Genomic DNA, 23,760 nt, shown 5'->3' with positions numbered 1-23,760 from the left:
CCCCCACCCTCTAGCTACTGCCAATCATAAATTTAACACTGAAAGGCACCCACTTATAACACTTTATGGGCCTGTGAAAGAGCAAGTACTGCATCTGATGTTTGAGAACTGTGAGGAAGCTTGAAGGGCTGGACCTAATTCCACTTGTACCCAGGACAAAAAAGTGAACTCCAGTGACCTGTTTACTGACCTGTGTGTCTACAGGGACATGCCAAGCTGCAAGATGTCTTTTTCTTGAAGTCCCCACCTGACCATTTGGACTGGACCTCAACTGGACTCTGTTTGTGGCCTCTACTAGAGTGAATCTTGACCTCTACGTGTTGTCCCTGAGGTCCTGGGACACTTGCCTGTGGCCAACTGGACTTATCCAACAAACTCTGAAAAGTTGGGACTTAGAAAAATGGGTCACCTTCTCGGACCTTTTCCACAACAGCAACTCTGTTTCATCTGACCCTTGGCGATAAGGTATCTGGCCTCGTGGACCTCATAGTCCGATACAGCCTGCAGCCTTGTTCCGCTGCAAGATTTTGAGCTCTGAAAAACAGACTAAGGCAAAGTAGAAATCTCGACTGCATGTAGGTGCGAAAAGTCTGTCTTCCTTGGCATCAAATTTGAACTTTTCCCACTCTAACTTGTCCCACCAAAACCAACAACTTTAGCAAGACCTCATCAAATTTGAACTTTTCCCACTCTAACTTGTCCCACCAAAACCAACAACTTTAGCAAGACCTCATCAAATGGCTATCCAACTTCAAGAGAACTTCCTTGGATACTCACTGCAACCTAACACCACTGAAGGATTTTGAATTTCTCTCCAGAGGCTAAGATTGAGCCAGATTTATATCTTGGTGGTAAGAATACTCCATTGCAACAGAGTATTCTTACCACCAAGATGATGGTCTGCTCACCCTGACCATAGTTTGGGCACGCTGAAGACTCAGTAAGGGCAGTCGAAAAATTGGCTTTATATCCACCCACCTAACTCAGATGTGTGGACTTCTAGCCATTTTTTGACTCCCCATCACCAGGCACACTCTAGTGGTAAGGGCAGAAAAAAGCTTAACATGCCCCAATCACCATGGGAGATCGCTCCCATTGCAAGGGAGGCATTTGTTTTTAAAAGAAATGTTTCACTTCGAAATTTATTTATTTTTAAATAAGTGAAAAAAAGTTTGATGGAGCTGGGCTTCAAACCTAAAAAACACATTGACAGAAATCACTGTGAAGGTGGTTCATGCCAACGCTTTAGAAATGACAGCTGGCTTTGCGGTCATTTTTTAAATTTGGTAAGTGGGTACTTTGTCAGGGCAACGGAGTAATATACTCCGTTGCCCTGATGGAGTCAACCCCATCTGAAAATAAATAAAGCAGGCCCTATGTCCTTAGATGAAAGATTTGACTGTGAAGATCCTGCTCACATGTTCGACGTGCACTACATCGCACTGGGCCTGAAATAACACATAATGCCAGTCACCCATGAACTGTGAATACTGATTAACAGTTTAATTTTTCTTGGCGTTGTTGGTCTTAAATCATTACTAATTCATATCTGCTCTCCCCTTGTTGGATTTTTGACATTTTGGTGCCATTTTGTTTATGGAACTTTGCCTAGTTTTATACATTCGAGTGGGATTTTTATTGTGTTATGTTTTTTTACTTTTTAACTGTTTTCGTACTTTTAAATGCTTTACACATATTCTCAAAGTTAAAACCCCTGTCTGCCTGTGCCATATCTATCAAGGATTCAGCTCAGGTTTAAATTACTGAGACCTTTGCCTGGACCTAACAGGCTAGTAACTTTATTACTTGTGGTAGTCTACTATCCACCCCAATTAATATTTCTCACCCTATACCTCTCTCAATGTATCCTCTACCTCAACTATTTCACTCATCTCAAACCGCTTTCTACTACTATTTCCAATGCACTACCCTATTTCTCACCCTATGCCTCTCTCAATATCTTTAATCTACATATACTTCTTTCCATTATGCATCTGTATATTTTCCATGTACTTATGGATCTATATATTTATTACTTTTCTTCTAATTCAGCATATCCAATGCACTACCCTATTTCTCACCATATACCTCTATCAATATATCCTCTACCTCCACTTTCTCATTCAACCCCATACCACTACTATGATCCCCAAAATAACCCTTTCTAGACTCTTCCCTACTCTAACCCTCCTTGCATGATCTCATACCTCTTTTACTATACCGATCCCCCAAAACAAGCCTTTCTAAACCCTTGCCTATGACTCTTCCCCTCCACATCCCTTTTACTCACCCCAAGCTTCCTCCTACTGCTATGATCTTCAAAACAAAAAAAAGTCTAAATCCTTCCCTCTTCTATCCTTCCACTATCCTTTTCAATCCAAATCACAGACTAAGATGTCTACTCATATTTCATTATACTAATCCTTTATAGGTTCCAGAGTAGCGTGCTACTTGCCGAAAAAGCACTTCAACACCCCATCAGGGGTAGCAAGCGCTATATAAATGCAAACCTTTTTCCCTCTTCTATTCCTCCGCTATCCTTCTCAATCCAAATAACTGACTAATATCCACCACTCAAATGACTTTCATAGTTCGCTCCACTAATTCATCAATAATCCTTTGATTTCTTGAGTAGCGTGCTAATTGAAAAAAAAACCCTCCAAAACCCCATCAGGGGTACCAGGCATTATATAAATGCAAACCTTTTTTCCCTCTTCTGTCCTTTCGCTATCCTTCTTAAACCAAATAACTGACTAATATCCACCACTCAAATTACTTTCATATTTCACTATACTAATTCAACACTAATCCTTTATAGGTTCCGGAGTAGTGTGCTACTCACCGAAAAAGCACTTCAACACCCCATCAGGGGTAACAAGCACTATATAAATGCAAACCTTTTTCCCTCTTCTATCCCTCCGCTATCCTGCTGAGTCCAAATAACTGACTAATATATCCACCACTCAAATTGCTTTCATATTTCACTATACTAATTCAACACTAATCCTTTATGGTGTCCAGAGTTGTGTGCTACTCACTGAAAAAGCGCTTTGACGCCTCATCAGGGGTAGTAAGCACTATATAAATGCAATTACAATACAATGGCCTCTATCTATGGTGCGCTTGCCCTGGTTTATTTCCTTCAATATTGTTACCAGTAGTTCCATCCATGTTTACTCCAGATCTACTTTACTGGGTGACAAGGTGGAACTTGTGGGGAAGAAAGGAGATCCCTGAAAAGTAGTCAAGAGGGTAAGTGTTTGATTAATTCAGTACCTGATATTTTTAATTTAGTTTTTCATTACACAGAGCCACTAGTGCAATTATGGAGATACAGTCGCAAATATATAGCAATCATGTTACTTTGCTAAACAGTCCGAAACCGGCATTGCTATCCCACCCTCCTTGCACATTTGGTTTATAAGGCTTTCATCAGGGCAGGGTATCAAGCAAGGTAAGAGTTGACACAGAGAGAAAATACATTATAACTGTTATTAACACTCGCAAATATTCCAAATTATTCTAATTCTAGTAATATTACAATAACAATACAATCATCACCAAATTCTTCATTGTATTTTAGTTTATTCTGCAAGAAACCAATAGAAAAAAAATCCTAGGAGACAATTTGTTTTCTACGGCCTACCCAAAACAGAACATCCTCTGATGATCTGCAAAATATCTAGAATTATGGCACGTCTATCCAAACACTGCACCCATTTTCTTTGAGCTCCTACTGAAGCAAAGCCATAATGTTTCAAAGGCGCCATGATAAAAGTATTGGTGGTCTAGCCTTTAACTCTGCCACAGATTTTATTTCTATTAGATAGAGAGGCATTATATATCAATATTTCCCAGTGATTGTTGAATAGAGGTATTACATCAGAGTCTGAATAGACTTCCACTGCTCCTTCAATTTACCTCTGACTTTTTTTGTCCATGAATGGCCTTTTTTTATTAATAAAGTGTACCAAAATGTAATGAAATAGGCATCATCAATGGTTTTCATGATACATAATTTCATTTTTGGGAGTGAAATGTTCTTACAGGAAAAGGGATCCAGCACTGGGGCAAAATTTGCCCCAGGTGTGCTGAAGTGGTTTTTGATGATTGTGAGTCACTTTTTATATAACTGAAGACCCCTTCTTCAAGTAAATTAAGGAATAGGACCATTATGTTGACACCGGGACCAAATTCACATAAGAATTTGAGTATGGAAAGTAGGTTTACTGGAGTGTTGAGGCCTGAACCTACAATGACAATAGCCCCAAGAGGCCAAGTAATTGATCAGTGCTTTCCTATACATTAACATCGGATACGGTGCTGAATATCTTTGTGCGAACCTTACATCATAAAACTTCTCCAATATTACTTTTTCCTGCAGGAAATACCACACACATCTGTTGCAGTTTGATGGTGAAGGAGGCTGGCGCTTTGAGCATCTGGACACTGCTACTCGCTTATCCCTAAGTGATGAAAAACAAAGACTAGAATCGCAACTTGCAGGCATTCCTAAAATGCAAAGGAGGCTTAACGAACTTTGCAAAATACTTGGAGAAGATTCGGTGCTGAAAACAGTCGACAATGAAGAGTAAATATCTGAATGTGCGCAAAGAGACCCTTACTATATTTTTTTAGTTAAGAACTAAAAATGTGTTCAATGAGGCAACCGGATTGTATTGTGCGCATGTTTCGATATTCAATCTTAATGCTGTAAAGTGTGATCTGCAAACCTCAGTGTTATGGAATGATAGAAGATAGGAGTGATTCTAAGTGACAAAATAACCAAACATGCAGTATGGCCAACGAGGCACAATGAAGAAGCAATCCTGTGAGTACAAGCGCGCATGAGTTTACTGCTGTCAAAAAGAATGCTGATTGGACATGAGAACCCTGATACAAGTGTAGACCAAAATCTCAGGTACACACTAATGCAAGAGAAATTAAGAAAATATAACATGCCCGTAGAATTAAGTTTAGTTCTGAAATTACCGATATAGGCCATTTGCAGGTGAGTTCTATGCTACTTGAGTTGGCATTTTGCCTAGTTACTATACTCAGTAAAAAATACAATTTACATACCCGTCATTTTAAACTATTTTGCCTGAGAATGCAATTCCCTTTCAGATTTTTGGCCGAGAGGACTGTCACTTTTAAAAACACAGATCCATGTTTAGTTTAATTTAATTGAATATGTTTCCAATGATTCTGTTGACGTGATGAATGTGAATATTATGGTTGCTTGACACTTAAATGTAGGCTTAAATGTAGGCTGGCCTTTGCACTTGTGCAATATCATCAATGTTAGGCGACTGCAGCATGAGTTACTCATTCATGCATGTGAGTGAATTGCGTATGCATGGAAGTCATTTGTTTTAAAGAAGAGAAATCGCACTGAACAATTTAAAAGTCAAAAAGTCTTGAATTCTTTTTTTCTTTAAATTGATGCAGACAGCTGTGTCAAACAATAGAACAAAACCATGAGATAATATTGTTATTTTTAATAAATATTCAAAGTACTTTAAGATCAATATTCAATATTTTGTGTGTGCATAGGTAATCAATTATAGAGTTAAACTTTGTCGTACCTTCAATTTATGTTGTAAGATATCTCAGGTCGGAAACAAGTAGGCTGATGTTTATACTTTGGTATACTGTATAGCGGAGTAGCAATAGTCATGAAACAAAGATTTTATACCTCTCCCAAAAATGTATTTTCATCGCATAAAGCCGCAAGCAGGTCACCATCTAAAGTGAACAGTGGGCGATGTTGTCTCATATCATGGTGGTAGCCTATGACCAACAACATACTCTCCTGCTGCCTTTGTTAGGCAATCACGAACTATAGAGCTGTAATTTTGCCCCAAGCATTCGGGGGAGGCCAAACATCATTGTATGATGGGCCAAGGAGAACATTTTGGAAACAATGTTGTAAAATAGTGGACTTTCAGTATGGACACATGCTACTAAAATCTGAGGGGGATATTCAGTCATATCCCCCTGCCCTAATGCACATGGTATAATGGTAATCTAGCAATTATTTTGAGTGTTTTTGTTCCTTTTTTAATTCTAATATATGTATTCCCAATCCTAATTTTAAAGTCCGAAAACTGTACATAATAGATTTGTGGAATTCCGCCAATGGTTCTGTGCTTGCTTTCTGAGCCTTAAAGATGTGACTATATTTCAGGAGAACCAAAAATTGTGGTAGTTTACGCGGAACTGTATAGACTGTAAATTACATACCAAAAGGGCTGACTTTTGGTTTATTTTTTACAACTGCAAAACATATGTTTCGTGAAGTCTGTTGTAAAACTCATATGGAATCGTTACTAAATTCATCATTTTTAAAAGTTTTTATTTCGGAGTTTGTTTGAAATCATGACAATTTTAAAAATAGCTGTTCCCTCAGCACAAATGACTTCCCTTCGTATCATTCCTTATTTATTTAAAATGTGTCTTTTAAACAGGTGCTTGTGAATACGGTAGTTACAAACTGTTAATTAGACAAACCTTGTCCAATCAAATAACTGTATTGTTTTGGTCTTTTAAATTCAAAATGGAACCAACAATTGAATTCCACTGGACTTTGTTCTGTTTCATGTTAGTTTCATAAAGATGGTTGTTCTCAAAAGCAATATACATTGCTTTGCTTTTGTCATTTCAAAAGAGAATAAAGGTCTGGTATTTACAATTTTCTGTACTGTGTTTCATGAAGATAGTGCAAATTCATACTAGCTTTTTGTCTTAAGTGAGGTCCAGAAATATCGCTGTTAAACTACCAGCCAGGGCCAAAACCCAGAAGAAGAGCTTAGTGAAGTTCCAAGTTTAGACTCTGTCTCTTATTTATTATTGCTCGATTACCGTTTTCATCCGTTTCCTCAGCCAAAGTAAGTTTCCAGTCCTGTTGAGGATTTGTATTTGCAACAGCTATAGACGTGTGTTTTTTTCTGGCTTCTCTAGGTCCACCATCATCAGGGTTTACTGAAGACAAGAACAAAGCCGTGATGTTTTTGTTTAAAATGTTCTAACATTCCTCTGGTTCAAGATTGTCCATCAATTTATACTGAATGTCAGGCTTCAGTGTATTTGCTCTGCTGAAAATAGTTACTTCTTGTTTGTGTTTCAATGTGTGAAGGGACTCAGCTTGAAAGGGCAATTGCCATGTTATTTACTTAGGCAATCTCTGGATCTGGTTTGTTAAAATGGTTAATGCTCCAGTTGGCATACGTTGCCTACATTTGATAGACTGTATTGCTGATTCAGTGCCCGGTAGAATATTGTTTTGCAGCGCAGGCAGAGGACCGCAGTTTCTTTGAACCATCTACTGATCAGTATAGAGTTTGTTTCTTGAGGATGAATGTTCTGAAAGCAATACTTTGGACTGTAAACTTTTTAGGCTGTCCTATAATCGAGAATAGAACGAGCAACGACCTCAGCCCGGATGTTTTAGTATTTTAACAAATGCCTCTGTCCCAACACCCCCACACCAAAGTTGTTATTTTGTTTCTGGGACCAGTCTTTTAGCTTACAAATGACTGCCGCACTGAGTCTCTCTAGTAGTAAGAAAATCCTTCTTTTGTGCCACGTTCATTCCATCTATTAGCTCCCGACGTCTGTTATTGTGACCATTACAGTGTCTGTAGCCTACTGATCATACCCATCTACATGTACTGTGTTTAAAAGAATAGGCATTCCTGCTTCCACATTGTCATGACTGTTACTCTAGTTAGGAAATATTTGTGTTGAGGTCCTCTGCACAACTGCAAAGAGTACAGGCATGGAAAGTAGGAGTGAGGGGCATATTTGACTGACTACTTCTAAAACATAGCATGTGATTTAGTATATTTACTATCAACCCTGCTGCAGGGTATACTCCTGCTGTATAAAATGTAATGTAACTTTTGATTGGAAAGTGGTATTGGGACCAAATGCACAGCATGCAAGACCCCTAGGCCTAAAACTCCAGCTGTAAAGTTATATATTTATAACCTTTAACCTATTGCAATAATGTTTTTTTTTAAACTGTATTCTGCTTAAGCTCAGTTGAAGCACTTGGCAAAACACATGCAGTTGAGTGTGAAAGACTAATATGGTGCACTACATGCCAGGGCATCTTGAGGTACAGAGGCTCAGTAAAATGAGTGATATACTGAAGTAAAAGAGTGATCTTGGGGTCTGATATGATTTTATTAAAGGAGGCTGCATGTCCAAGGATCCCCGGAGGAGAATTCCAGGAACCTGATGTAGTGATTCAATCTGCCACCTTTCACAGGTGTGAGATGACAAGAAGAGGGCCTGAGCAGTCCCTCAGCTTCTCCAACTAGGAGAGAACGTAACTATTTCAGATTTGTTTGTGGTCTGACACTTGTACACAATGCTGGAACAGACTGAGGAATTTAAATTGCATCTGGTTTCCACCTGGAGCCACTATAACGTCTCCTTGGCTGTTGCTACATGGCCAACATGATTTATTTCTGCCACAGGTGGTATGCCAGAGTTTTGGCCACTTGAAGCTTTCCTTGGTGCGTCCTATTTTATCCAAAATAAAGCAGGTTGGTGAGATTGGCAGTATAAGTATGGAATGCCTTATGCAAGGAGACTTGTAACAGCAGCTCCCAGGAATTCATTAACTCTCATAAATGCTCCAATTTATAGCAATAAGATTGCAGATAACATTGCTGCAAAGACTCAATCAATTCATTTCATAGGCAATTCAAGTGAAATTGAGTAAGCAGCAGGCTCCAAAATTGGTTTCAATTTCACGTTTTGGTGACAGAAAACCCTCAAACGCTCAGGCAGCTCAGTGCTCTGTGAAAAGTGAGGCACAAGAAGGAATAATCACAGAAAGCTAAATATGTCTGAGCTGTCACACATTTCCTTTTGTAGAGAGGAGAACGTTTCGGCCTATTGGAATGAATCAAAGGATCTCTGAAGTGATACTGTCTGACCCACTCATGAAGTATAGGCAAGATAGCTGAAAACGAGTCACAAAGGTTAGCCCCTACATACCAGTCTTAAAATTCTCTATGTTCTTTCTAGGTTCATTGGGTTTAATTATCTCTGCAGCGCCATTTTGGCACAAAGCAATACCTTTAAATGCCATGGTGCTCAAAAGCAGCATTGCTTCTTGAAATAAATTTATTAGGCAAATTTCTATGCAAGTGTTCTACTGCAAATGTATAGTAGTTTTCTTAAAAATAATGGTGCTGCGGCTTTGTTTGTAAAAATACTATGCTTCTGATTTCTATTAATAAAGAGCGGATTTTAGACAAATAAGAACAGAGCAAACCCCACCAGCCACATTAATACAAAATTATTTAACTGTCAATTTCTTTCAGATTTACTGTTTATTTGGTTCCGAAATTTTGTTTTCTCTGACGATCAGCCCAGTAGTTAAAGGAAAAAGCATCCAACTAAACAGGCTGAGAAAGGCCCCTCTCCCTTTTCAATATAGCTGCCTAGCGCCAACGCAGGCACTCTTTCACCCTGGTGCAAGAGTGTCTGTGTTGTCGGCAGTATTGTTTTTGTGCAGAAAGGGACACCTTCTTTAACAAAAACAATCTTCTGGGACATTTTCCTCTTTCTATCTTTGCTGCAGAATGCAGCACAGATAGAAAGAGAAAGTAACAAGGAGAATAAAGATATTTCTTCTTGTTACGCCTCACCTGGGGAGTCATACCATTTTGACGCATTCCCAGGTCTACCAGTAGTGGTAAATATGGGAATGTGCGAAAATCCTTGGATGGATGCGTAGGAACACCCGTGCTTCACCCATGGAACGCCTCGCCAGGGCAGAGTAACGCGTGCAGTGATTTGCGCTGCATTGCGTTACTCTAGGTTTATCAAGCCATGCAGGGCCATGCAAGATGACCTTGTGTGGCTTGATAAATCTTACTTATATATTTGCATCACCCATGTGCCCCATTGCGTGGCGAAAGTACTTGATAACTACTTGATGAATATGCTCCTATGAATGTTGGCTACGTGCTGCCTCATCAGCATGAAGTCTCCCATCCAGTCATACCTTAAATATCTGCCAGACCAATTTTCAGAAGACACTCATACCATCACAAGAATGCTTAAACGACTGAACCCCGTATATACAAGAGTTTCATCCGACTTGTGGAACATTGGTTGTAGAAATCTGATTTGTCCTATTTTTTACCTGCGGTGTTGATTGATCACATGTCATATATGGCTGTTCTGACGCAAACAATAGCTTGTAACGCAGTATTGGTGTTTCTTATGTTTGAAATGCAAATAAAAAGATATAAAAAATAAATTAAAAAAAGAATGCTTAAACGAAATTTCACTACTTTTTCTACCCTGCCTCCTGACCATATCGGACATGCCACTTGACTCTGGTGTCTTCCTAACAATGAGAAACTAGGGATCGCCTGATGGAAACTCTTAGCAACCAACTCCAGCCCAAGAAAAACCTGGAGTGGAATTCTATTCCTATACCGGGCAGTGTACACCCGTGATGCTGACAGCCCCATCGCTACCGATACCCTACCTAACACTGATTCACATTGTGCCCTCATAGTGTAAAGATACCGTAAACTGAGCAAGTGTCATGTACCCAGGCTCACTGGAATTATGGAACAATGGAGACCAAATTATATGGCCGGGTAGGCTAAATTTTAAGGCAAGAAAGGCCGAAGTATAGGGTATAATGCAGCACATTCTCTAGCAGTATTATTGCACAATTTTATATTTTAGCACACATTAATACTGTCTCGGCAGACATATCCTCTCATTAGTAAATGTTCAGTGTCTGAATACAGCAATCAGCAACTGATAGCTGCCCAGTTAACCTTTGCAAAGGACCTGCTACCACGCAGCTCCACACCTGGCCCTATGTTTAGTAACTTTTTAAGCTAGAAACTTTTTTTTAATAAAATCTGCAAACCATGCCACAGGTGTTGGATTAAGTGGCAAGTGCAGTAAATCCATAACCTGAAAATCTCACAGGTGCAGAATTTCAGCGGCCCTGCTTATGCTACCACATTAAATGTGAATGAAGGATGTATGTACAGATTTGAGTGGTAATTAGTCTTTTCATGAGCATGAACAAAACCTTTTGTCTCGAGCAGAGGCGCGGCCATTGCCACCTTTAGGCGAGTGAAGTGTAAATGTCCTGGAAGGAGTATAATATTTCAGATTGGTATTTGAGTGCTTCCATACATCCATAAAACCAACATGATGGCAGGACTTGAAAGGAAAGGGCGATTTGTGGCAGCCACACTATCTATAGACTCTTCTCAATGACATAGCTTAGTTTGTTGAGCACATGGTGGGTACAACACTTGAGGAAACCTTATAAACCTTCTGTGTAAGGAAATTGAGAAGCTGTGATCAAACACTTCTAAATTATTTGTGTTGAAAAATATCTTAAATCATCAAAGTAACCACGTGTCGGTGCCACAGTGGGTGTTACAACAAAGGGCCTTTTTCAGTAAGTCTGAACAATACTGCTGGCGAGGTGACACCTGGAAAATAAGATAAGAATATTATATGCTATTTTAGCAGCGGTCGTAAGGTTGTGGTAAAAGCTAGTAATAAACTGCCAGGCTATTTCGTCTTCGCCTACATCTGGTTCCCCAAGGATTTGCTTAGAATGTTTTGATAAACTGGTTTGTTTTTTATTTTAATGGTTGCTGGAGTTAATGAGCTTTGGCTGACTTCAGGAGTGTGTTATAATTCTCTAATTAGGAGCCCGTCTTAGTCCCAAGTGCGAAGGCTCATAAGTGAGAGGTAGGAGAAAGCTAGCGATTGCTTGGATCAATTGTTTCACCTGCTTGTATGGTTGCCATCTAACTCTAGGTCACAGCTACGCCATGTTTCTAGTTCTGGGCTTTCATTTAACAGCTACCTAGCTACAGATGTGTTGATCCAATTGAAGCTAACCAAGACTATAACTCCCAGAATGCATTTTTTCTTACTAATGAATGGAAGCATCGTGTCCAGGAGACATGGAGTCTTCTAGTGACCCTGCCTGTAATGGGTTAATGGCTTGATCAAACCATATGAATTTCATTCACCAGATTTGATTCATATCCAGCAGAAGGAACAGCATGGTAGCATGTTGCTGGAAACTGTATATTATGCTGCATATTCTGTGGCAGTGTTTCCCAAACTGCGAGTTGGTCAGAAGCCGAAAAGTCCAGGCAATAAATAAAGATGCCTTTAAATTCTGTATTTATCATGTTACATTTGCTGCCCTTCAAGGACAGAGGTCAAGTGTCAGACAATGTCTTCTGCTAACTTTTTTTTTTAACACAGGACTGAGTTTTACAAAGTCCTCTCACTTTGCAGTCAGAAAAAGAAAGTAAAGTGAATTATGTGACAATTCGGCTGGGGTACATGAAGTGTAAAAAGGAAAGCTGAAGGATGTAATTATTTCCTAATACACAACAAGTTGAAATACCTGTAAATTAACTGAACACATTCAGCAGTTGCGAAAGCAAAATGGAGCACACTTTTGTGTAATTCAGAAGTGTGATGGATACAAAGATTTTAGTAGGCCTAGAAAAAATGTAAACACTTTACTGGGTGATGCACTAATAATAAATATTTACTGACACATGATTCCCACACATTAGCATTTGTGTGCAGTATAGTTTTATCTATAAAACTGTGTCTGTGCAAATGTTATAACAATTTCAAACCAAAATGAGCTGTCTGAAATAACTATGTGCTACCTTAGGATGCTTTATTACTTTAAAAAATTGCCTGCCTCATGTCCATTAAAGCTAGGTGGGTCGCAAAAGATTGTCGTACTAAAAAGCAGGATGTGGTCCTAAAACGTTTAGGAAACACTGTTCTATGGCATGATTACCTAAGCATTATGATTATCTAAGCACTATGTTATTTAAAGATACACCCAAACAGTGAGACATAATAAACCTCATATTTTTTTAAAGAAGCGAATCTATTTCCGTATAGTATATAAATATATATATATATTTATTAATATATTAATTACTCAATCACTCTTCCTTTGTGACAGAAAGAACTGGGCCGCACTCCAAGAGATTGTATAATTCTTCTTTTACTAACAATAAATTTAACAAATTAAGATAAAGCAGTCCATGGAACCACAGGACCAACGCGTTTCGGTCTCGCAGAGACCTTGATCACGGCAACACCCCCTTGTGTACTCACACCAGATATACATTAATCTCGTAATTTCCTGTTTACACAACTGTGGCATTATGGGAGTTGTGGTTTTCACAAAGAATTACTTATGAGGACTGAGTCGCAAAATCATAAATGCAATGAAATAATAGTTTTCTCATCACAGTTTAAATAATTAAATACAAGATACAAAACATAAATATAGATAAAGTAAAATGAAGAAAAATAAAGTCAAGTCAAATACATTTCATAATTTCAATTATTTCATTTTCAAAATGCATTTATCGAGCTTATACATTCATTACTATCTGAGTCAGATGATTAATTCTCATTAATCTCCCTGATTGGTCATTCATGATCATTTTTTCCAATATTCTCATGATCAGGGTAGCCTCAAAATATCCCCCCCCCAGTGAGCAATTTGATTACTTGCACTTTATTACCGATCAGGAGTCCAAAATCAATATACAATCGACATTCGCCAAGCAGATAGATGTTCCTCCTTTACCTTATAGTGAATGCTCACATTTATACTGCATATACATCCCCAATATATTCTTGAGCATAGGATCATGTTTTAACTTTACTCACGATGTTATGTATCTGTCCGATCATTTTATAAATGCTGTTTTTTTTTTTATTATTTACACACACGAGAAGCAAGTTGAGTCAGTGGCTAAGTTCACAAATGTACATACAATTCTTTGCTTTGATTCAGCCCATATGGATTGAAGGACCTGAAATCTAATATGTAGCGGGATTCTTTCTATCGTAATCGTCTCTCACGATCTCCGTCTCTCTCTAAGCGGCTCATGGTTTCTATGGCAAAGAATCTCAATTTCTTCCAGTCACTTCCGTGGGGCGTTTCCATGTGTTTGGCTACTGCGTTAGTCCGATGTTTGTTGTAGCCCTGACGTGTTCCAGAATACGTTTTTTAAGTTCACAAATGGTGCTTCCCACATACTTTAATGAGCACGGACATTCGATCACATATATCACGTACTGGCTTTTACACGTAATAAATTCCTCAATTTTCCAAATTCTTCAGTTTTGCTAGTTGCACTAATTGGACATTTTTAGCAATTTGGTACACCTTGCAATTCTGGCATTTAATTAATCCTTTTGTTTTGAACCATCGCATAGATTTGTTCTTATTTTTTCGAAAGTGGCTGTGAACTAAACGGCCCTTTAAATTAGTTGCTCTTCTGTAAGTTATATTAGGATATTTTCCCACAATTTTAGCAGCTATTGGGTCCAATTGGAGAATTTTCCAATTCTTCAGGAGTATTTCTTTCATTGCCTTTGACTCATTCGAATATGTTGTAATAAATCGAATCGTTTCTGATTTCTCTTCCTGTATTGGTGTTACTTTGGTGTTACTTTTGGTTTCAAGAGTGAATCCCTTTCTTTTTGGTCACTTTTACTCCAACCCTTTGCAATTCGTTTTGCCGAATAGCCCCTTTTCTCAAATCTTTGTGTCGTGAAATTGCTATGTTTTTCCCATTCCGAGTTTTTGGGACATATTCTGCGTATCCGAAGAAACTCGCCATACGGAATGTTTTGGATTGATGATTGTTAGTGAAAGCTTTCCGCATGCAATGTCGCATTTGTTGCTGTTGCTTTTCTGTGAAGAGTGGTATGAATAGGATTATTCTGGATATAAATCTCTGTATCTAGGAATGTTAACCTTGTCTGGCTGATGTCATAAGTGAATTTGAAATTTGTTGGTGTGGAGTTCAGAATGTTAAAATATTCAGTGAAGTCCTCATTTGATCCATCCCAGAGGATAATCTATGAATCTGAGCCGCAATATTGTTTTGTTGACAAATTGATCATTATCTAATCTCCAGGACCATTTTTGCTCCCACCAGCCCATCGCTAGACAGGCATAGCTCGGACTAACTGAAAAGCCCATCACTGTGCCTTTTACTTGTCTGTAGATCTCTTCACCTTCTCAGTCAGACACATCCAGATAATATCGAGGAACATCTCATTGTGTTGCACATAATGAATGTTTCTATCCTTCAGGAAGTACTCATGCTGTAATTCCCACATTGTGTTCAATGTTTGTATAGATTGACACCACGTCCATGGTGATTAATTTATAAGATTCCTGCCATGGAATTCCATCGAGGTGTCTCAAGAGGTCACTCGTGTCTCTAATGTAGGAACTGAGGTTTAGGACAAATGGCATTAAGAAGTGATCTACATAATTTGCTACTGCTTCAAATAGTGAGCCCTTTGCAGAAACGATAGGACGTCCCGGTGGCTTTGTGCGATTTTTGTGTATCTTTGGTAAAAAATACATAGCACCCATTATAGGAAATGTTGTTGTCAAATATTTACATTCTTCCATATCAATTAGGTTCATGTTTAGCCATTTCTGCAATTTTTTGTCCAATTCTATTCTCATGTTCGCTGTCAGATTTGTATGTAGTTTTTCATAATGCTCACTGTTCCTCAATTGGTTATGGGCTTCTTTAATGTAGTCCTTTTTAGCCCATATAATGATGTTCCCTCCTTTGTCCGCTATTTTTATTTCAATCTCATCATCCTGGGTCAATTCCTGAAAGGCTTTTCTCTCTTTTGGTTTCAAGTTGTCACTGTATCTCATTTTCTTTGTTTTATACATATCATGTATTATTGCTTCATGAACTATATCAATTTTATTACCGGCTGGTAATTGCGGATAAAACTTAGATTTTTTTTTCTCACTCAGATCTGCGCCAATCTGTGGGCAGGCTTCCTCCAGATTCAGGTTGTCAGATTCAGTTGTTGTATCTAGATTGATTAATGTCATTAAACTAGTCGCATCCTGTGCCAATAGCTCCGAGCTGGGTTGTGTAGTTATCCTTTGAGTTTTCATTTGTTGATTTTCCATGAATACTTTGGCCAATTTGATTTTTCGCATATATTGATATAAATCAATTCTGGTTTGTGCCAGGTCCATATGCATGATTGGGCAGAAATTCAGGCCGCATTTTAGCAAGGATAACTCCGGTTTCATCATTTGTCTTTCTGACGTTGATGATCGCAAGTTCCTGATGCGATTCTAAAAGGTTTTCTTTGACCTCATACTCCTTGTTGTTGTTCCCACTTTTTCTGTTGTACTGGTTCCTTTTTCCTCTTCTGGTGTGTTGCCGTGGGCACGGGGTTTGCCTCTGCTTCGTCCTCTGTAAATCGGCGACTGTGTACCCATGCTCTGCTCCCATTGTCGTTGCTGGAGTACCAGCTGCATATCCCCTAAAATAGACCGTTGTGTTCCCCTCCCCTTGGGGTCCGTCTCGCCCTCACTTGCATCTGTTGAGGTCAAGGATGACATGCTGCTTGAAATATTGCTGGTCTCATTTGTTTTATCCTGTTGTTTTAGAAGATCAAATTTCCTGGCATAAGTACATATCCTTCCGTTTGTATAATCATCTTTGTCACGCTGGAATTTCGTGGGTTTCCGTAGTTGGACTGATTCTTCATGGCTCTCAATCTGCTTTTCCAACTCCAACTTGAATTTACTCATTTCTGGATTTAATTCAATTCTATAAACATATATATATATATGTGTGTATATATATATATATATATATATATATATATATATATATAGTAGAAAATTAGTCAAAAGCAGGTAATGATTTTGTTCTTTCATGGAAACTCAAGAACATTTTACTTCTGTCCTTTGTGTATCTGATAGTGAATTCGTTTTTTGAAAGCTATGCAATGTTGCATCCAGTGGCTCTCGGACAATTCTTGCAATAAAAGGGGTCTCTCTTGTATTATGCGGTTGGCAGCTAATCTTTAAAACCGTTCTCCTGAGGTAACTGTGGTGTTTTATTCGGGTTCAGTTTATGGGACTCCCGAGGCACCTCTTTCTAACAAGACACAGTAAAAAATGTTCTGTGATTCTGTCACTGAGGGGCACTTTCAAATCAGAGATATTACACCTTATAAATATAAGTAAAATATTTGGGACTCTGCTATATACAGACTGGGTATCTGAGGAAACAGTTGTTCTGTTAATAGCATGATGCAGACATGATGCAAACACGATTTAGCGTCAGCATTCACACAAAAGTTTTAAAGGTCAATAAAACATAAATTAAAACTTGTAGTTTACGCTTAAATCCAGCCATGATGTGGATATGTAGATGTATTTGCATTGTGATGTGAAATGCACAAGAAGTCTCTAATATTTTGTAGATATCCAGTTGGGTGAACAGAAGCACTCCACCTGAGTGGTCCATGATCTCATTTACGAGGTTTTGGCGCAGAGCAGTGCCGCAAGAAATCTTTCTGCGCTGCCCTGCGTCAAAAGGACAGGGATGCGCTGTATCTATGAGATATGAGGCATTCCTGTCCTTTCCCCCTGCACTGGTGCACAATGGGCTGCCATGCACCAACGCAGGCACCTATGCATCATGATGCTAGGGTGTCTGCTTTGTAGGGGTGATCACGAGAGGTGTTGTCCTCTTTCTAGGTGTGCTACAAAATGCAGCACACATAGAAAGAGGAAAAACAAGGAAAAATAAGGATATTTCTCCTCGTCGCGCCTCCCTAACGCCACCCCTGGGATGGTGTTAGAATTAGATGCATTGCCAAGGTTACGATTCCACCTAAATCTGGGAGCAGCAGCAGTCTGTGCAGGTAAGTGCGGGAGGGCGGGGAGATGTTGACAGACGACAGAATAGGATTTATTTATTTAATTTTCCCTATTCAGTCATTTGTCGACTTCTCCCCCCTACCTCCCTGCCCTGGCCCCACCGTCCCACAGTGCTTACCTGCACGGGCCGCCGCTGTCTGGGAATGGTTCAGATTTCACGGGTGTGCCTGGGAACACCCACAGCAACACCCATGAAACACCCCTTTCACACAGTTTTCTGCGTGAAAGGGGAACATATTTACAAGGCCATGAACAGCCATACAAAGTGGCTTTGCATGGCCTTGTAAATATGCTGCGGCATTGAAGCGTCTAAAAAGGGACACTCCGGCAGTGCAAAAGTGCCACTAGGGACCTCGTAAATGAGGCCCCCAGAACTTGTACTATATCAATATCAAATGTACTCTTTGTAGGATGCCGGGTGCTGAGCTGTGAACATCTGCAATACTTTTGGCCTGGGGTGAATGGGCCAAAACTGGTGTTTAAGGACAATGCCTTCAAAATTATCTATTGGCATCGGTTGTACGGTAGACACTAGAAACCCAATCATAATTTGCACTTAATTACAAGGGAAGGATTGAAAAACAGTGCATGTTATTCCCGATGCCTGTAAGTATAAAATATTATTTCTATACTTATTTCTATACTTTCAAGATAACTGCTGCTGCGTCCTTTTACATCAAGTTGCGTTGCACAAAGCTATGGTTATGGAAACATTTTCTATACTTTCAAGATGGGTGCCATTTCGTGTCCCGCCATGTTGCATTGTGTAATGTGACGGCCATTTTGAATGTATAGGAAATAGACTTTCAAGATGGCTGGTGCATCTCTCAGCTTTGCTGGTGCCGGCGGGCCTTAAAAGCATCTGGGATTGGTAAAGTTGATAGAAGTGATCACTAAAACATTGACTAATTGAGATCCGCTTTGCCAAACCTTGGTCCACACCTTGTGCGTATCCCACGCATGTGACACAATCGCTAGTTGTGTTTCCTTCACTATTATGCAGTTTTGTGCAAATACATAGCTGTGAGCATCAATATTGGTCACACTGCTGTTCCTCAATAATAAGATAAAAGTATGTCAGAATTTCAATGTTTTAAAAACAAAAAAAAGAAAACAGTGAAATAAGAAGAGAAAGCATTTTCCCCCAAAGTTACAGCACTGAAGCAGTCGAAAACAAGATGGAAACAATATACATCGTTTCCTAGACTGGAAGTTTTCAGCCCTGAACTGTCCTTCTCCTTGTACACGCTGGAAGGCTTGCCACTGCTTGTGACCTGTTTTCAGAAGCCAGATACCTGAGGAAGAATTCCGAAGATGACCCCGAAATGACATCACTGACCGAGGTACAGGTGTCTCACATTTAAAAATTAACCGTGTAACAAATCCTCCCAGCAGTCTGCATTATGCATTACGGTTCGTCACTGTTCGGGTCACTGTTCTCAGCATTCCCGAGGCAAGGCACAGCTCACAACCTGCCAGAAAGAATTATTTATGGTAACTGCATATTGTTTGCAAATGCACGACACTACTGAGAAACGACGGCCCTGGAAAGCAGACGTTCACGCGCTGCACTTGTGCGCAAAGCGCATTGCCTTTTCAGGTCAGCTGGTGACCGAGGAAGGGGGTCAAAGGTCACCGTGTGAGTACAAAAGCCTTACGCATTTACCATAGCCACATAATAGGTTCAGTCGTTCTGCTTGTCAAGTGTGAGTCTGAGCGAGAGGCTGGCAGGGTGATTCCTCACTGACTATGCTAAAATTACATGTTCATTCCCTTGTGTACTGGCTAGTAGCCGGTGGGAAAAAGACGTTCCTTGATGTAACTGGCTACAAATGGGATTATCTATTTCTATTCATTGCACGACAAGCGAACTACAATGAACTCACCCCTGAGCCAGGCATACTGGGCACTCCATTTCATGTAAAGTAGCACAAAGACGCCTCTTTTGTTTTTCCAGTGCTGACCATTTTGCACTTCCCATCACATAAAATGTGTTATCATATTCTGAAAAAAGAGATATAGAAAATATGGTTATTGTTTACTCGTACTACGTTTCCGATCTATCAAATGCAAAGACCTCACTATAAGCAGGGCTTTAAGTGGGATGAAAAAACAGGGGCTCTCTCAAAGGGGCGGGCCGATGTTATTTAGGGCGTGGCTTAAAAACACGAAGGCTAAAAATCTGTGCTTAGCATAGTGTCCCGCCCGACTGGTATTTTGCTGCTTCTGTCATTGCATCCAGCTGTGCCAAACTGGCTGTAGCGTGCACCCATCATGTCCCCGGTGGGGTGGGGGACGTTTTTTTGGCCGTGGGGGCTGTTTTTGTCACTGGGGGCTGGTTTTGCAGCAGTGCGGCAATATCTGCCCCCTGTAACAAAAGTGGGAGCAGTGTGTCTTGCTAGCACCCCCCCCCCCTCCCCCCCCCACCCAAGGCCGGTTGGGCACCAATCTGCCAGGGCTGGTGGTTGTTCCCAGTCCGTCCCTGGCATCCAGATATATAATAGAATTAACATTACACCTACAACCAGGGCTTTAAGTGGCTTTAAGTGGGCCGGGTCCTGCCTGTGCTCAGCACCGTCAGTTCTAAAAAGCAGGTGCTGAGATGGGTCCCTATCAGGATTTCCATTTTTGCCCTCGCACTCAGGGTGAAAATAAAATCTTAACTCTGCAGCAGTGCCACCCTTCACTGCCTTTGATGTAACTTCAAAGAGGACTTGTTATAGTTCTTTCACAGTCTCATCATTTCAGAACTGAAGCATTTTCAATATTATATAAGACAATGCCATAGTTGCTGCTTATTTATATTATGCAACTAAAAACCATTGACAAAGCCAGTAGTCCTGGATTGTTGTAGGTGTAATGTTACTTGCATTATATATCTGGATGCAATGACAGAAGCCAGCAGCAAAATACCAGATGGGTGGCTAACTCTGCTAAGCACAGATTTTTAACATAAGTGTTTTTAAGCCATGCCCTAAATTACATTGGACCGTCCCTTTCAGAGATCCTCCATTTTTTTCATCCCACTTAAAGCCCTGCCTACAACAATCAAGGACTACTGGCTTTGCCAATGATTGTTAGTTGTGTGTGATAAATGAGCAGCAACTATGGCTCCGTCGTATATATAACATTGAAAAACACACCAGTCACTATTTCCCACTGCACCAACAAGAAAGCAATTATCTGGCTCTTTGGTTACACACACGCATATATCTGCAGTGATTACTTTAACTAATAGCGTAAAATGGTACATCTCTCACTGATTATTTTAACTTACAATTATTTTTCATTTAAGGTGTGTGGTATTTTACATGCAGTTATTCGAAGATGAAAGACAAACAAAATAGTGGCAGAATATTTTGTTGTTGTCAGCCATGCCTTTGATCCTGCTGACCCCGGCCCATTGGATTCAGGATCAATTTTCTCATACTTTTTTTATGCACTTCGACCGCTGCTAGTGTAGAATTAGGATTTACTTTTCAGCACAAAGCATATTTTGTTCTTTAAGTAGCCCTAAAGTAACACAAAAATATTGCTATCAACGACTTTGCTTAATGGGGGCATGTCTAGTGCTTAATTTAAGCCTGTGTTTGCCCGTGCCCTGCACTGGCACTTAATTCTAAACGATGCACACGGAAAAGACACAAGGAGGTTTAACGACCTGCAGGGGGCGACTCCCCTCATAACAAATATGGAAACACAAAATAGCCACCCTGGGTCAAAATAGTAACCTTCTTTTAGTCCTGACCCCTGGATGTTTTATTAAAATTAATTTTTAACATACCAGGTAGTTAGTTTTAATCTCACTTTCACCGCCCTCACATACTCCCTCCACGCCCGGCTCATTTGAAGGTTTTAGTATACCTCTCTAAAAATCACAATTAAAACAGCCCTGAGCTCCTTCCTCACAGTGAGAGGGTTGTAGCCCGCACTGCGACCAGGCTCGCGGTGCGAGGAGGTTCCAGATGATGAAGCATGCCACCTACGGATGGGTGAGGGAATTTGTCCTATAAAAAGGACTCTGCTGTCAATGTTTTGACCCAGGGTGGCTATTTTGTGTTGCCATACTCAATTCTCAACACCAGCATTTATGGCAGTCCACATGGTGGCACTGTTTATCGAATTTGGAAGTGAACACATCAGCAGAGTGTTTAACAAATTTACGTACAAAATTTAATGATACCAGTGTGTCGCAGGCTATTCTTACAACTTTGGGTGGCCTGGAGAATTGTAAATTGTTGCACTTTTAGGAGTCTGATGATTAGTAGTTGTGTTGGTACTGCAATTTGGCAGCACTGGCAGTGGCAGTGGATGGTGCACACTGGCGTGGCATCAAGAGAAATACTTTGGGTCCTGCAACTTCCTTTTTTACAAACTAACCTTTGGGCATACCATGAGTGGTACATGAGTGTTCCCATACAATCACCCATGGAATTTGCTCAAAACCTATCTACTAAAAAAGGTAGATAGGGTTTTGTGCTGGAAGGTTACCCTTGCAGTACAAAACCTATACTTGACACACCCTTGCATTATTGTTCAACAGTGTGTGCTTTGGTGACAGGCAGCAAAACGTGTATCGGCACAGGAAGAGGGAGAAAGAGCCCCATATCTTTGTAGATATAGTGCTATTTTGCTCTTTCTCTTTCATGCAACGGAGTGCAACAACTGTTGTTTCTGAGCATTGTTGCGTGAAAACATAGCAAATCTATGTGTGCCAGATCCTGACTGCCCAGGGATGTGGCATGCTGAGAGCCCTCTACCCCCACACCCTCTTGGGCTCCTGAAATAGAATCTTGAGTATCCCACTGGAGCAGCGCAAATTAGACTCCACCCTTACACGTCACAGAAATGCAATTATATACATGCATTTGACATTATTTTCACTGTCTTAATTCATTTATGTGTTTGAAGAATTTAAACGTAAAAATGAAATGTAACCACTGTAGAGACTAGAGATTTATAAACATTACACATGTGCACAAATGTTCAGTTAAATCATGAAGGCATGTATTCTTTAATCATGTTTTACACTTACACTTCAAGATATATTTGCATTTATTTGAGTTATATTTGTATATGTAAACATGTACTCCTTTATTCTCGTTTTTCATTCATTCTGAAAGCTAAATGTGCACATGTATAACCGTGTATTTGAAGTGCATATTAAATGCTCAGTTATATTAGCCTGACCTCAGGCTCCAGTTGAAATGCATTTTTCTTTGCCAGCACCTTCTTCCTTTCTTTGCAGATTTATTATCACGATTCACTTTAGTTAGAGAAAGGCTCATTGTTTGTATAAGGCTGCTAATAGAGGGTCCTGGAGGGAAAAACTTGCCAGTGAACGTGTAGAATTCATCATGTACCAGGACGGAGAGATGTTCAAGGTTACAAATCACAGTCTCATTTCGATGGGATGTTGCAGATGCACTCGCAAAATGATTTGATTGGTCCCTGTTGGTGTGAAAGGCGATAAGACATTTTCTAAATCTCCTGTTACTTTTAAATTGGTGTTCTCATAGTTGGCGTTAGAGTAGATTCCCTTTAGACCTAGAGAGGTACAGACCTCTCTGCTCGCCTTATTCTTGCAAGCATAAAGCTTTGTTGAACACTTATTTCTTTTTTTCAAGATTCTACTGAAGTCTGATTATGTTGACACCTACCAACTCTTGGTAGATGACCCTATGAATGACTTATGTTTATAAGAGAGAAGGGGTGTTTCGTTATGGAACACCACCTGTTTGCATTAATATGTTTCTTTATTGTGGTGGCTATTGCAATGCTGTAGCTCATTATTGCGACCAAATCTAGTGAGATATTTTAGATTCTGATTTATTGCTGTACTTATTGAATTTATTAGTGGTTTGTTAATATACTGGATTGATTGATAATCCAAATTAAAACCCTTTAACTATATTTGGCAACTCTCGCTCCTTATTGTGGAGGTACATTGGCTTCACAATTCA

General features: G+C 39.7%; 1 protein-coding gene and 1 long non-coding RNA gene across 2 annotated transcripts in view; one reads left to right on the top strand and one right to left on the bottom strand.

The window, feature by feature from the left end:
* The window catches only part of ABCD2 (ATP binding cassette subfamily D member 2), a 165,660-nt gene extending 158,972 nt beyond the window's left edge, over positions 1-6,688 (top strand). Inside the window, exon 10 of the mRNA XM_085654102.1 lies at positions 4,385-6,688. Within this exon, the coding sequence (XP_085510228.1) occupies positions 4,385-4,595 (211 nt within the window). The 3' untranslated portion in view covers positions 4,596-6,688. The remainder of the gene's footprint in view (positions 1-4,384) is intronic.
* Positions 1-23,760, bottom strand: part of LOC146856078 (uncharacterized) — a 70,094-nt gene that overhangs the window by 29,585 nt on the left and 16,749 nt on the right. Inside the window, exon 2 of the long non-coding RNA XR_014981428.1 lies at positions 19,684-19,801. This is a non-coding gene — a long non-coding RNA (uncharacterized LOC146856078). The remainder of the gene's footprint in view (positions 1-19,683; positions 19,802-23,760) is intronic.

The sequence above is a fragment of the Triturus cristatus genome, chromosome 4_1 (genome assembly GCF_964204655.1).
Source record: "Triturus cristatus chromosome 4_1, aTriCri1.1, whole genome shotgun sequence".
NCBI lineage: Eukaryota > Metazoa > Chordata > Amphibia > Caudata > Salamandridae > Triturus > Triturus cristatus.
The sequence above is the reverse complement of the archived record's forward strand: the minus strand, read 5'-3'. Positions and strand labels throughout refer to the sequence as shown.